The sequence below is a fragment of the Triturus cristatus genome, chromosome 1_1 (genome assembly GCF_964204655.1).
Source record: "Triturus cristatus chromosome 1_1, aTriCri1.1, whole genome shotgun sequence".
Lineage (NCBI taxonomy): Eukaryota > Metazoa > Chordata > Amphibia > Caudata > Salamandridae > Triturus > Triturus cristatus.
In genome coordinates, this window is record NC_140579.1 from 124778249 (window position 1) to 124791730 (window position 13482).

The 13482-nt window shown below is 49.9% G+C and overlaps 2 protein-coding genes across 4 annotated transcripts in view; one reads left to right on the top strand and one right to left on the bottom strand.

Moving 5' to 3' along the window:
* LOC146869749 (uncharacterized) overlaps positions 1 to 1923 on the bottom strand; it is a 101833-nt gene extending 99910 nt beyond the window's left edge. For 2 of the 3 annotated variants that reach the window (XM_085614154.1, XM_085614138.1), the window contains exon 1: positions 1791 to 1901. In XM_085614154.1, the coding sequence (XP_085470280.1) occupies positions 1791 to 1854 (64 nt within the window). In that variant the 5' untranslated portion in view covers positions 1855 to 1901. Of the gene's footprint in view, positions 1 to 1790 lie in introns of all 3 variants that reach the window. The other variant, XM_085614146.1, reaches the window with a different exon arrangement.
* An 8901-nt stretch (positions 1924 to 10824) lies between these two features.
* The window catches only part of LOC146869750 (fucolectin-like), a 160816-nt gene continuing 158158 nt past the window's right edge, over positions 10825 to 13482 (top strand). The window contains exon 1 of the mRNA XM_085654607.1: positions 10825 to 11086. Coding sequence (XP_085510733.1) covers positions 11077 to 11086 — 10 coding nt within the window. The 5' untranslated portion in view covers positions 10825 to 11076. The remainder of the gene's footprint in view (positions 11087 to 13482) is intronic.

Below are 13482 nucleotides of genomic sequence, written 5' to 3' on the forward strand. Positions count from 1 at the left end.
GTGCAGAGTGTGGGAGCGTCTGATGTTGAGCGGGAGATCGTTACAGGTCTTGAGTCTCTTCCTGAAGATGTGCATAGTGGGGGCGTGTCTGATGTTGATCAGGAGCTCGTTCCAGGTCTTGAGGCTCTTCTTGAAGATGTGCATAGTGGGGGCACGACTGATGTTGCTCGGGAGCTCGTTCCAGGTCTTGAGGCTCTTCCTGAAGGTGTGCAGAGTGGGGGAGCGTCTGATGTTGAGCAGGTGCTCGTTCCAGGTCTTGAGCCTCATCCTGAAGGTGTGCAGAGTGGGGCAGCGTCTGATGTTGAGCAGGTGTTCGTTCCAGGTCTTGAGCCTCATCCTGAAGGTGTGCAGAGTGGGGAGCGTCTGATGTTGATCAGGAGCTTGTTCCAGGTCTTGAGGCTCTTCTTGAAGATGTGCATAGTGGGGGCGCGACTGATGTTGCTCGGGAGCTCGTTCCAGGTCTTGAGGCTCTTCCTGAAGGTGTGCAGAGTGGGGGAGCGTCTGATGTTGAGCAGGTGCTCGTTCCAGGTCTTGAGGCTCTTCCTGAAGGTGTGCAGAGTGGGGGCACGTCTGATGTTGAGCGGGAGCTCGTTCCAGGTATTGAGATCCTTCCTGAAGGTGTGCAGAGTGGGGGGGCGTCTTATGTTGAGCGGGAGCTCGTTCCAGGTCTTGAGGCTCTTCCTGAAGGTGTGCAGAGCGGGGTAGCGTCTGATGTTGATCGGGAGCTCGTTCCAGGTCTTGAGGTCCGTCCTGAAGGTGTGCAGAGTGGGGGCGCGCCTGATTTTAATCGGGAGCTCGTTCCAGGTCTTGAGGTTCTTCCTGAAGGTGTGCAGAGTGGGAGAGCGTCTGATGTTGAGCGGGAGCTCGTTCCAGGTCTTGAGGCTCTTCCTGAAGGTGTGCAGAGTGGGGGAGCGTCTGATGTTGAGCGGGAGCTCGTTCCAGGTCTTGAGGCTCTTCCTGAAGGTGTGCAGAGTGGGGGAGCGTCTGATGTTGAGCGGGAGCTCGTTCCAGGTCTTGAGGCTCTTCCTGAAGGCGTGCAGAGTGGGGGAGTGTCTGATGTTGATCGGGAGCTCGTTCCAGGTCTTGAGGCTCTCGCTGAAGGTGTGCAGAGTGGGGGAGCGTCTGATGTTGAGCAGGAGCTCGTTCCAGGTCTTGAGGCTCTTCCTGAAGGTGTGCAGAGTGGGGGAGCGTCTGAAGTTAATCGGGAGCTCGTTCCAGGTCTTGAGGTTCTTCCTGAAGGTGTGCATACTGGGGGCACGTCTGATGTTGATCGGGAGCTCGTTCCAGGTCTTGAGGCTCTTCCTGAAGGTGTGCAGAGTGGGGGAGCGTCTGATGTTGATTGGGAGCTCGTTCCAGGTCTTGAGGTCCTTCCTGAAGGTGTGCAGAGTGGGGTAGCGTCTGATGTTGATCGGGAGCTCGTTCCAGGTCTTGGCCGCGATGTAGGAGAAGGCTCTACTACCCACTCTGGCACTGCGGATATGCGGGGTTTCGGCGAGTCTGTCGCTGATGGTTCTACACAATGCGCAATTGAGAGAGTGACTCATTATGGATAATGGTTCTAAGAGTGCTCTATTAGGAGATGAATCCTCTGTTGCTAATGATTCCACACAGGGCATTATTGGTTGATGAGTCCTCTGTCGGTGATGGCTCCATCCCCAGATAGATATATACTGGCTCCCAATAGATGAATCTGTTTATTCCTCAAAGCCACCTGCTATACGTTCACACCCCAGAACATCTCTCCCCCCGCTTCAGCACATCCCCTCCCTCCCCCATGATGCCCTGCTCACCTGTCAGCCGCCCCAGCCCCACCAGCATCCCCTGGAGCAGCAGCACCCAGGCTGCCCTCGGCATGTCTCCCTTCCCTCCGGCGGCTGCTGTGCCCTCATCAGAGCATGGAGGCCAGCTCTGCGGGTGGATGGGTGGGGGGGCTCTCTTGGTACTGTCCCTCAGTGCGGAGGAAGGGGTTTATCTACAGGCTCAGCGGGGCTCCCTTTCCTGCCAGCTGCCCAGTGAGGAAACCACAGCTCTAAGAATAGGACTCATCGGCAGCCGCGGGGAACACGAGGGCCGGCTGAAGAAAAGGTATTTCCAGCCCCGAAATATGGGATGGGGAGGGTGCAGGAAAGAGAACCCCTCCGAAGGGTGGGCCTTCGGGGTCGCAAACCACTCGCTGGCACCTGATTTGAGGTGGTAACTGTTTCGCAAAGGGGAATCTGCCTCCAGTTTTCCTTATGTATGGAGCTCAGGGGGGCTGTGCACGCATCCTTGTGACCGGCACCGTGAAGTGGCGCATCCTTGTGACTGGCACCGTGCAGTGGCGCATCCTTGTGGCTGGCACCGTTCAGTGGCGCATCCTTGTGGCTGGCACCTGCAGTGGCAAGAACAAGTGGTAGTTGTACAGTTCGCTTGTTGTCATGTGACTAATGTGTCCACTCTAGGGGCCAGTGTTCAACCTCATGGTCACAGGTTCAAATCCAGCAGGTCCTCTCAGCCTTTCATCCTTCTGAGGTTGATAACATGAGTACCATTGAGTTGAGTAACAATAAACATCTGTTATTCATTGCAAAGATACTGTTGGGTGAAGGCGTGCTTTACACATACACTTTACCCCCAGATTGCATTGAATTACCCAGCAGGCAGTGGGTTCCTGCAGGTGGTCTGTGGGGTGAGGCATTCAGACATGGGACCTGAGACCACCGAAGGGCCAGGCTTCCATTACCCCTGCCTGCCCTTAACGCACGCGCCCTATACGGTCTTTACCTATAAGAGCATCAGGTGTAGGGCTGGGCACGCTTTGTTTCACTTCAGATCAACTGCGATAAGCGGATCCCAGGGTGAGCCGGCTCCTCTGGGCGTCTGTCTGAGCACTGGGAAGCAGACGTGGGGACAGCACGAGGTGTGACACACCGGTGCACAAAACACCACAAGAGTGCCGCAGGGGATTGCGCCCTGTCCTGGTTTCGATACACAGTGGTCCACTAACCATGACCCGCCCCATATGCACCTCTGCCTCCCCCTTTCTTTTACCCCTCCCTCTCCAGTGGTGCCCTGCCTGCTCTCTGACGGCTGCTCCTGTCCGTGCCTGCTCTCTGCACACAGGTGGGTTTGTGTGTGTCTGTGCGCGTGTGTGTTTAGGTAAAAGACACTCGTGCTTTGCATCTGCGCGTGAGGGATCTGCAGACCTTCTCACGGCCATTCCCTGGCAGTGCTAAGGAGCTCAAATACGACCTGGTACACGTCACAGGCAGCTGGTACCTATGGAGCTCACTGGCCTGTGTGCCTGAGGCTACCAGAAGGTTCCACGTCATAAGGACACAAGGCTCCAGTCCTGGGATTTTCTTTTACAAATCATTGTTTTCTGGTCCCCTTGTTCACTTAGGTCAGCTGGGACTACCATTCCCATAATGCATGAGGTAGTTGAGTGACAACCCACTGCTGCATCCTGGGTGACATGGACTCACCTAGTAACCTTTCTTGTGTACAAGTCTAATTGGATCAACTGAAACACACCAGGACTACAACTCCCAGGATGCATTAGGTTGTTAAATGACCATCCAATACCATATTCGTGGGGACAAGGAGTCATCTGGTCATCTTCCCTGAGTTCAGGGTGACTGCCCGTGCGTAATTTACATGGATCGTCCGTTATTTAGGACAAATGCCCACTGTCCATAGCAGACACTTTGACGGACATCATCTGTCCATAATTTGAATGACGCTGGTGGATAACACTGCACGGTTGCCAGACTGGCCCCTACCCGCTTTCCACAGGCCCCACTATCCACAGAAATGGTAACTAATCGCTGAAAATCGTTTACAAACAGTTCACACACGGCATGACAAGTTTCCGAGATCCATGCGTGATGTATTACTACAGTCCAGGGGGCAGATTTATATCAGACTTGCGCCACTTTTACGCCGCCGTTGCATCACTTTTGTGACGCAGCGGTGGCGTAAACCCTGCGTCATGTTGCGCCCCATTTACATCGTGACGCATCTATGGAGATGCGTCACGGTGTAAAGCCCTGCACCACATGAAACCTGCGTCAGGTTTCATGTGGGCGTTTCTACTCAGGGGGGGCGTTCCGTCGCAGGAACGCCCCTGAAAAGTGACTCAGTGAAATCTAGAAGATTTCACCGAGTCACTTTCCCAACGCTGATGCGTCAAAACCCTGCGCCTGCTTGAAGCAGGCGTAAGGCTTGACGCACCATGTTAGGGATAGGGTAGGTTGGAACAGTGTTGGAGTTGCCTCGTGCTTGCGACGCAACTTCAGCACTGCGCCAACCTTACGCCGGCAGATGCGTCACGTATCTGCTTGTCCTTGCGCCACGATGCACCGCATTGTAAATGCGGCGCATCTGCGGTGGCGCAAGGGGAAAACTTGCGTGACGCATCTTCCCTGGCGCATCCATGCTGATTTGCAGGGATGCGCCAAGGAACATAAATCTGCCCCCAGGTGTTTTCTTTGAATTCTGGGACTTGTATTCTTGCTCATTCCACTATAAAACAGGACTAGAATTCAGAGGAACAAAATCTGGGCTGGAGCAGCGAATCACGCATGAACCTGAGAAACCTGGCGGCTATGCACATGACCTCAGCGGCGGCCCCTCCGCTAAGGGGGAGGAGCGTCGCCCCACTGCTCTGTGAGCAGTGTAAAAAGGAAAACTGAAGAGATAATAACTAGCTTTTTTGTTTTACTTCCTGCTCGGGTGGGCCGGGCAGGGGACGAGTGTAAAGCAAGGCGGCCAGTTAAACCGTCATGCGCACTTTGCATCTTCCCCACCAGGCTGCATTGCACAGCTTGGTGAGTAACATACAAAGCCTCCAAGCCCCTGTCTGAGCACCGAGCTATGGCCCTCAGACCAATCACAACATTGCTTAAGTCAGCATTGTGAATGGGCAGGGGATTCTGGGAGCTTCCTGTTGTGGCGCGGAGGAGACGGAGCAGAGGCAGCAGCACCCAGCGGCACCCAGGTAAGTCAGTTTAATTTTATTGTTTGCTTTCCCCACTCCGCTCTCCCCCGATGCCCCATGCCCCCCTGCCTCACCACCCGTGCCTAGTAGTGGCCGCTACTGCATGACCTTCCAACAGCCGGCTTCTGTTTTCTCTCACTGTCTAAGAAGTCACTGCATCACCGACAGGCCTCTCGCAGACAATGTAGAAATGAGCTGGTCGTGCATGTATTGCCCCTGTTAGAGACTGAAACTCAGACCACTCTAAGACTATTGCAGCACGCCTCATATAAGGTGGCTTTGTAAATAAGCGCAGCACAGACACAAGCCTGCATCACATAGCTGTGCATGCAAGATGCAGGCAGCACAGACACAAACCTGCGTCACGTAGCTGCGCATGCAAGCTTCAGGCAGCACAAACACAAGCCTGCATCACATACCTGCGCATGCAAGCTGCAGGCAGTACAAACACAAGCCTGCGTCATATAGCTGCACATGCAAGCTGCAGGCAGCACAGACACAAGCCTGCATCACATAGCTCCGCATGCAAGCTGCAGGCAGCAAAAACTCCAGCCTGCATCACATAGCAACACATGCAAGCTGCAGGCAGCACAAACACAAGCCTGCATCACATAGCCGCACATGCAAGCTTCAGGCAGACAGACACAAGCCTGCATCACATAGCTGCACATGCAAGCTGCAGGCAGCACAAACACAAGCCTGCATCACATAGCTGCACATGCAAGCTGAAGGCAGCACAGACTCAAGCCTGCGTCACATAGCTGCACATGCAAGCTGCAGGCAGACAGACACAAGCCTGCATCACATAGCTGCACATGCAAGATGAAGGCAGACAGACACATGCCTGCATCACGTAGCTGCACATGCAAGGTGCAGGCAGCACAGACACATGCCTGCATCACATAGCCGCACATGCAAGCTGCAGGGAGCTCAAACACAAGCCTGCGTCACATAGCTGCGCATGGAAGCTGCAGGCAGCACAAACACAAGCCTGCATCACATAGCCGCACATGCAAGCTGCAGGCAGCACAAACACAAGCCTGCATCACATAGCCGCACATGCAAGCTGCAGGCAGCACAAACACAAGCCTACGTAACATAGCCGCACATGCAAGCTGCAGGCAGTACAAACACAAGCCTGCATCACATAGCTGCGCATGCAAGCTGCAGACAGCACAAACACAAGCGTGCGTCACATAGCGGCGCATGAAAACTGCAGGCAGCACAAACACCTGCATTACATAGCTGCACATGCAAGCTGCAGGCAGCACAAAGACAAGCCTGCATCACACAGCCGCACATGCAAGCTGCAGGCTGCAAATTTCTGGATCGAGCTCCATCTTGGAGCCATACACATTGTATATGGGCGCGGGAAACTTGTAGAGTTTGAAACTGCTGAAATGATCTTTGATTGTAAAGGAGTATGTACCACAGAGCATTCCTTTTCAACTGGCACGTCATAGTTTGTGTACTGAACCTATGTACTGGTGCACATTAAGTCTGATTCCATAGGTGCTTGGTATGAAGTTATGACAAAGGCAGAAGGCCTGCATTATTCATAGTGAAAAACATTTGTTAAAGCCTGTAGGTGGGTTGTTTTCACACTTTGTGACAGGCTATAGACAGGTATTTTGTTACATGTAATCCCACAGATTACCGTGGTAGGCAAGGGTTTTGGCGTCGGCCACCCACTCTGGCAAACCCGGGAGAGTTTTACTGTCATGATTTTCATTAGATCTTATGGAATGGAGTGAAGTTCTTATTAGGTCAGGTTCAGAGGGGTGCATATTGTATTTTTTGTATTTTTCATTTTTGTACATATTTGTAATTTTACAACTGCATGCATGATGGTTGCCAGTATGTGTGCACTGTTAAGTCAATGGTAAAGGAAATAGGCATTATCGGTTCATTGGCAAACGTCACGCCAGACTCCGTGGGTCTGATTGGTTGGTTAGGAAACGCGCAACAAAGCCAGTAAGCCTGACTTACTGTGAAAAGCTTCTGTTAAATGAAATAGGCTTTTAATGATGGATCGTCATTGCACCATGGTAATGCCAGTAGGGAGGTATTTCGTTACATGAATTCTCCAACAGTAGGCAAGAATTTAGTTGTTTGTGACTATCAAGAACACAACTTTGGGCACTAGGATGTCTACTATGGTAGTCCTTATTGGCCGTCCTAGGAGGGATTGATAACTTAATTTTGTACATTTGTGTAAGTTTTTCACACTATGCCTGATGGATGCTTTGTGGGAAGGCCTATGCCCAAGGAAGTAGGTCTGGGTTAGTTATGGTGACAAGACAACAATAAAGATCATAAAACTGATTGCTATGAAAAGTTACAGTAAAGATGGTAGACCTGGCAAATTTATTGTGAGAACATCTTGAAGTCAATGGGCATTTAAAGGTGGAGTGTTATTAGTTTGTGTTAAGGCCTACAGGTTGACAGGTTGGCACATGGAATCTCACAGATCACCATAGTAGGCCAGCATGTTGGAGTTGTTTACTCCCTCTGGCAGACGAGTATTGAAAATTTGCACTGTGAGAATCCTTGTTAAACCCTCTTAGGACAGGTAATCTTGTATGAGTACGTCTGCCTGATTTAAACATCAGCCAGTTTTCTTTTTTCTTCCTCTATTCTTTTAATTCATCTTGCATATGTTGTTGAGTTTGTCTGTGTTTTATTGTGGTTCTGTCAGAGAGTGACTGCAAGAATGAGTCAGTGGAAAGTTAACTTTGAATTGAGTCCAAAGATGAGCGACAGAGTGGATCTATAATGAATGACTGAGTGCTAAAACTAATCAATGACACAAAAGGCACTTTCATGAGCCACACCTATCGCCATTGCCAATGTTTGTTGTCGAATAGAGGTATTGACATTTATGGTTGAGAACCTTGAGCTACAGGATAGAAAAACCCAATTGGTTTATCAGAATGACAAGAAAACAATCACTGCTAAAATAAGTACTTTTTATTGCATATTCTGCTGAGCCATGGGTTCCCTGTCCCACCCCCAGCATTACAGTTGACATCCCCTGGACCAGCACAGTTATGCTGATGCCATCCTGCCCTTGAGCACGTTGCATCTGATCTCTAAGGTCGAGGTATGTTTTTGCATCTTCTTTTGACTGTTTTTGTACCAGACTGCAGCTATTACAGGTCTCCACCTGAAGGGATTGTTTAATGGATGGAAACAGCATTCACACCCCTTCTTCAATGGCTCGATCACTCCATCCTTCTGCCTTCTACCTCACCCCCTTATGCGAACAAACCCATGACTTGACGGGGGTAACTTTTTTGAACCTTTCTATCACTATGCATGGGAATGATTGGCATGAAGAGGCAGGTGACCGGATGTTTTCATAAAGTTGACTATTACAAGAGAATCCTCCAATGAAATCAAGACCCCCCGTCCCAGGAGAAGAGTGGAGACACGGTCTCCAGTAGGAGAGGGTGTAAGATACTTATCTAGTAGCAGAAGTGCACCGGGCATACAAAGTGGCATCGGTGGGAGCCTCGTGTCCTGGAGAGAGAGGGGCTGGCACACAAAGGGCAAGTAGCATAGGGGGGGTAGAGAAGAACTGGAGGACCTGGAACATATAGGTGATGTGTAGAAAGCGAGCCACTCAGAGGGACCTGGAACCTCAGGAACCTATTTACTATATTTTGACGCTAAGCCTTGGCGTAGTTCCGCTACGAGGAACTCTGCGAAGTGCAAAAAACTCTGCTGTGCTACGCGGAGCCCCGCGAGCAGCAGAGTGCATTAGATAAATGCCGTTTGCAGTGATTTTCAGCACCAGGTGCTTGTCCACACTGTGCAATCATCGCGAATGGATCCATGCACAGCGCAAGAGGGCACTGCTTCCTTTCTGCCGCTCGAGTAGATTTTTACTCGAGCAGCAGATTTCTCAATGCGAACAGATGCTTTCTCAATGTGAGCATACACGACCACTCGCAATGAGAAATCTGAGCGCCCGCGTTGAGAAATCTCGCCGGGATTGTATTTTCCACGCTCGCGCTCACCAACTTGATGATGACGATCGCAAACGAGGAAAAAATCTCACCGGGAGGTGGATTTTCCTCACTTGCACTCACCAACTTGACGTTGACGAACGAGAGCGAGGAAAAAAACTCCGCTAGTTTTTGGGAAATCCGCAAGCTTCTCGTAATGCGAGATCCGGAAAACACAGCAAACTCCGCGAGTGAAGCGGAGTTCACTGCCAAGATTTATTTGACGCACAGCAGCGCAGCAGGCCTTCCTGAGGCGCTGCCATGCATCAAAATAAAAGGGTATGAATGAACTGTATCTACAAGATACGGTACATTCCTGTCCGTCGCCCCTATGCTGGCACACTAATGGCAGCCGTGCGCCAATGCAGACACCCATGCACCATGTTGCAAGGGTGCCGACGTTGCAGAGATGGGATGCGTTGTGCAGGAAGAACACCTTCCTGAACAAAAATAATAAACTATGGCATTTTTCTCTTTCTATGCGTGCTGCAGAATGCAGCACGCATAGAAAGAGGAAAAATGAGGAGAAATAAAAGTATTTCCCCTCGTTGCGCCACTCCTACGCCTTCCCTGGGAAGACGTAGGATTCTGAAGCATTCCCAGCTTTACAAAACATTGTATATCTGGGAATGCATCAGGTTTCATGGATGTTGCGTGGGAACAGCCATGGAACGCCCCTTTCACGCAGAGTAATGCGTGAAAGGGGCATATATTTAAAAGGCCATGAAAAGTCACGCAAGGTGACTCAACGTGGCCTTGTAAATATGGGCAGGTACACTGTGCCGCGGGTGCGTCAAGAAAAGTGATGCACCGGCGGTGCAATGGGCTTGTAAATGAGGCCCTGTGTGTGGGAGAATTGTAAATGATGCCCTGTGTGTGGGGGAATGAACACCCCTGGAGGACGGAAGACCTCCCCCTTCAACTCTGGATCTCATCCTCTCTGCTGGAATCCAGGAAAGGACTCTAGATCTGGCTGTTCAGACACTCCCTCAGCAGAAGGGTACTCAGCGCCTGGATACCCTCACGGGTGATTGGCAGCGCTTTATAAGCCGGTTTGATTGATTGGGTGAGAGAGAGCCTGCTGCCACCCAGAACACACCGCATGTGGTTGAGGAGAGGGGTTGCCAGCCAGAGTGGCACAGCAAAGGTAGGAGCTGCAATCCCGGCTCATATGAACGCTTCAGACACAGTTCTATATTGGTTGTTTCTGGGCAGGGTCCTCACTTTGCCAGTTCTGCACAAAAGTCCAACTTCAAGCAACAGAGCACTACTTCTGCTACTGAAATGCATAAGGGGCAGGTCCCCGTGACACTGCCCCTCGTGCCAGTGACGTCACTTCTCTTCGAGCGCATGTTTGCTAATGTTTTCATTTTTAAACAAGCCCAGACACACATGTTTGCCTTTTCAATGCTTCTAGGCATTATGCAAATCAAGAACATGAACTCCTTTTGACCCGTGCTTGTCTCGGCCATCTGTTTAGTTACTTTGGTAATATTGTGTGACCGTCTCTCACGTAGAATTAAACTTTTGGCTTGAGTTTTTGTCCTAAATTTTGACACTTTCTCTGAAATTGTTATAGTCACCGTCCAGAATTTGCCTTCATGCCAGGCGGTCATCGACCGTGTGCTCCGAAAGGGTGACGGGGAATGTCAAAACGGGGGCAAACTCTGTGTCCACATCTGTGCTTGTTTATTCAAAATACTGCCGTGATGGTCCCGTCACCGCTGAGGTGGTGAGTGCTGCCCCCTGCAAAAGGCGGGGGTCGCTGCTGCCGAGGCAAATCTCCTCCGTGGCACTGGCGGAAGATCAGCCTTCACCCATTGAGAGAAACAGCTCATACAGCACAGCACAAGCTGAAGGGCCTCTTGGCGCTCGCAATACCTGGTGATAATACGACCCAACTCAACGCTGCTCACTCTATCGACTCCAGGAGGATGAAAGGCTAGGACGATCCAGTTGGAAAACAGACGTGCGGCTGGAAGCCTCCACAAAGATCGTTGTGCGGAACCCACTGAGATATCTTACCGGTTGGCGCACTGCGACCTTGGTGATTCGGAGTGCCCTGCATTAACGGAGTGCCCTGCATTAATGGTGAAAGGTAGGTGGTCAGCATAGGATCATGGCACACAGTCCTCTCTCACCTGAACAGTATGCACATGTCGAAGAGATTTAGGGCCTCATGTACGAAACTTTGAAATAGCGCGCTCCTAATTGCGGTTTCCTGCTTGAAACTCTGCTGAGGTTCGTTTGCGATTCCCAGTGGGTCGCAAATGGACCTACCTCATGAATATTAATGAGGTAGGTCTCAGTTTGCGACCCAGCGGGAATCGCTAAAATCACAGGGATGGTGGCTTGCTGAGGTCAGCAGACCACCATGTCTGTGATTGCTTTTAAATAAAGCAATTTTTGTTTAAAAAGCCCGTTTTCCTCAAAGGAAAATGGAATGCATTTAAAAAATACAATGAAAAGTTTTTTTTCATTTTTTAAGAATTGACAGTGGGCCATGGGACCACTCTCTGCTCTTAAAAATGCTTTTATAAAAAACCACAAAGGGAAAGACGACCCTTGGGGACCCCTTCCCATTTTGCTTTTATAAAAAACCACAAAGGGAAAGACGACCCTTGGGGACCCCTTCCCATTTGCAAACGGTTTATCACCAATTTGAAATTGGCAGTTGAATGCAAATGTTTTGCAAATGCATTTAGGTCGCAAAACATTCACATATACCACTGTGATTCGTTGTTAGGAAGGGATGCCATAAACACACCCCTTCCTAATACCGAATCACAAACTCAATTTTCAAATCGGTTCTAAGTTACCGAATCGCAAATAGGGTTTCCTACATCCCCAAAAACTGGACAATTCTGCAAATCAGACAGTTTGTGACCTGCAAAAATGTTTGTACATGTGTCCCTTATAGAGTTGAACCTGTCTGGGGCTATTCAATGCGTTCTGTGACTGCGTGTGCGCTAGCTCGGCGAGTCAGCTGTACATAAAACAGAGGATTGGTGGACACAAATACATCCCCAATTAGAACATATCAAGTGACCGTCCTGCCAGATGTCTTTCCTTTCTGAATCTTGCACAAGTTTGCAGGAACTGATGGTAACATCTCTGGCAGCCTCTTGCTGCGAAGGGACTTTTGCATGTGTCCACCTGTCATTCTCCACAAAGTGTAAAGGGCGTGAGAAGTGCCTGCCAGTCTGACATATTTTACCCAAGGTTCATCGTGGGGGTCCACGCAAGACACAGAGACTCTAAAGTGAGCACCTTGCATTTTGTAATGTTCATTGTTTGATCTCTGTATTGTGGGTGACGGTGAACACTGGGGGCAAATTTACAAAGAAGCAACGCAACGCAGCGCAGCAAAGAAAGGTGCACTAGAGGGAGAGAGCAGCACGGGAAAAGAGGGGCGAACGCCATTTTGCTTCCCCTGACTGGTGCTCTTCAAGGCTGTAAAACAAACTCAATTGTGCGTGGGTCTAAGGTGTTACTCGGTGCTCAACGGCGTCCTACACCAGTCAAATGTAACTAATCCCACCTAAGGGAAGCCCTAGTAAGGGTACGGAGTCCCATCGCTCACCGACTCACCGAGGTGACATGCTTCATCATGTGGGATCTCCTCCCGACTGTAACTCCTAGTACAGCCGAGGGCTGCAACCCCCTCACTATGAGGGAGGAGCGCAGGGATGTTTTGAGGGTCTCCAAGCATATACTAAAATCCAGCAGGTGGTGACCTAAGATGTATTAGTAAGTGATGGGCGCAGTGCTATGAAAAGAGTGAAAAAAGTGAATTAAAACGGACTACCGAGGGGAAAAAAGAGTTTAATATGTATCTCCTGGTGTCAGGATTAAAAACAGTGCTAAGGCAGTTTTTGAAAAAATAAACTGCAACTATCTAGTTAGAGGTTCAGTCTACATGTTTCAGCTATTATGACCTATGAAGTGTCTAGCCTTCCTCAGGACCGTAAATAAAAATGAAATGCAAGTTAAATGAACCTGTGGGAAATGCACGATTTTACGTTGCAAAACTTCTATTGGTGAATGCGAGCACTGAGGGTGTCTGAGTGTAACCAGAGAGCCAGAGAACTAAATCCTGGTTGGTGCAGTGTGGAATAGTGATTTGGGCATTTTTAGTGCTATGAGCACCCAGCGTGTGTCAGGAAGCACTGTGAATACGTAAGTCGTTGTTTTATACTTGCATTGCACACAGTATAAGATAGCCTCCCAAAAAAAGTGCAGAAAGGTTTGGTGTTAAGATAAGTGTTTTCCAAATATCACTTTTTTTAAAACTGTAGCTAGGGCACACATTTTTTACAGCTGTCTTTCAGAAAGCACAGAGAACATAGCTGGTCACACCCTTACATTACCTCTCAAAAAGAATACATCTTTGTAATCATAACGCTTTAAGGGGCATATCAACAACAACCGGCGATAATTATCGCTAAGCGCACTTAGTGCTAGGATAATTATCGCCGGCTAGCGTGAATTTTT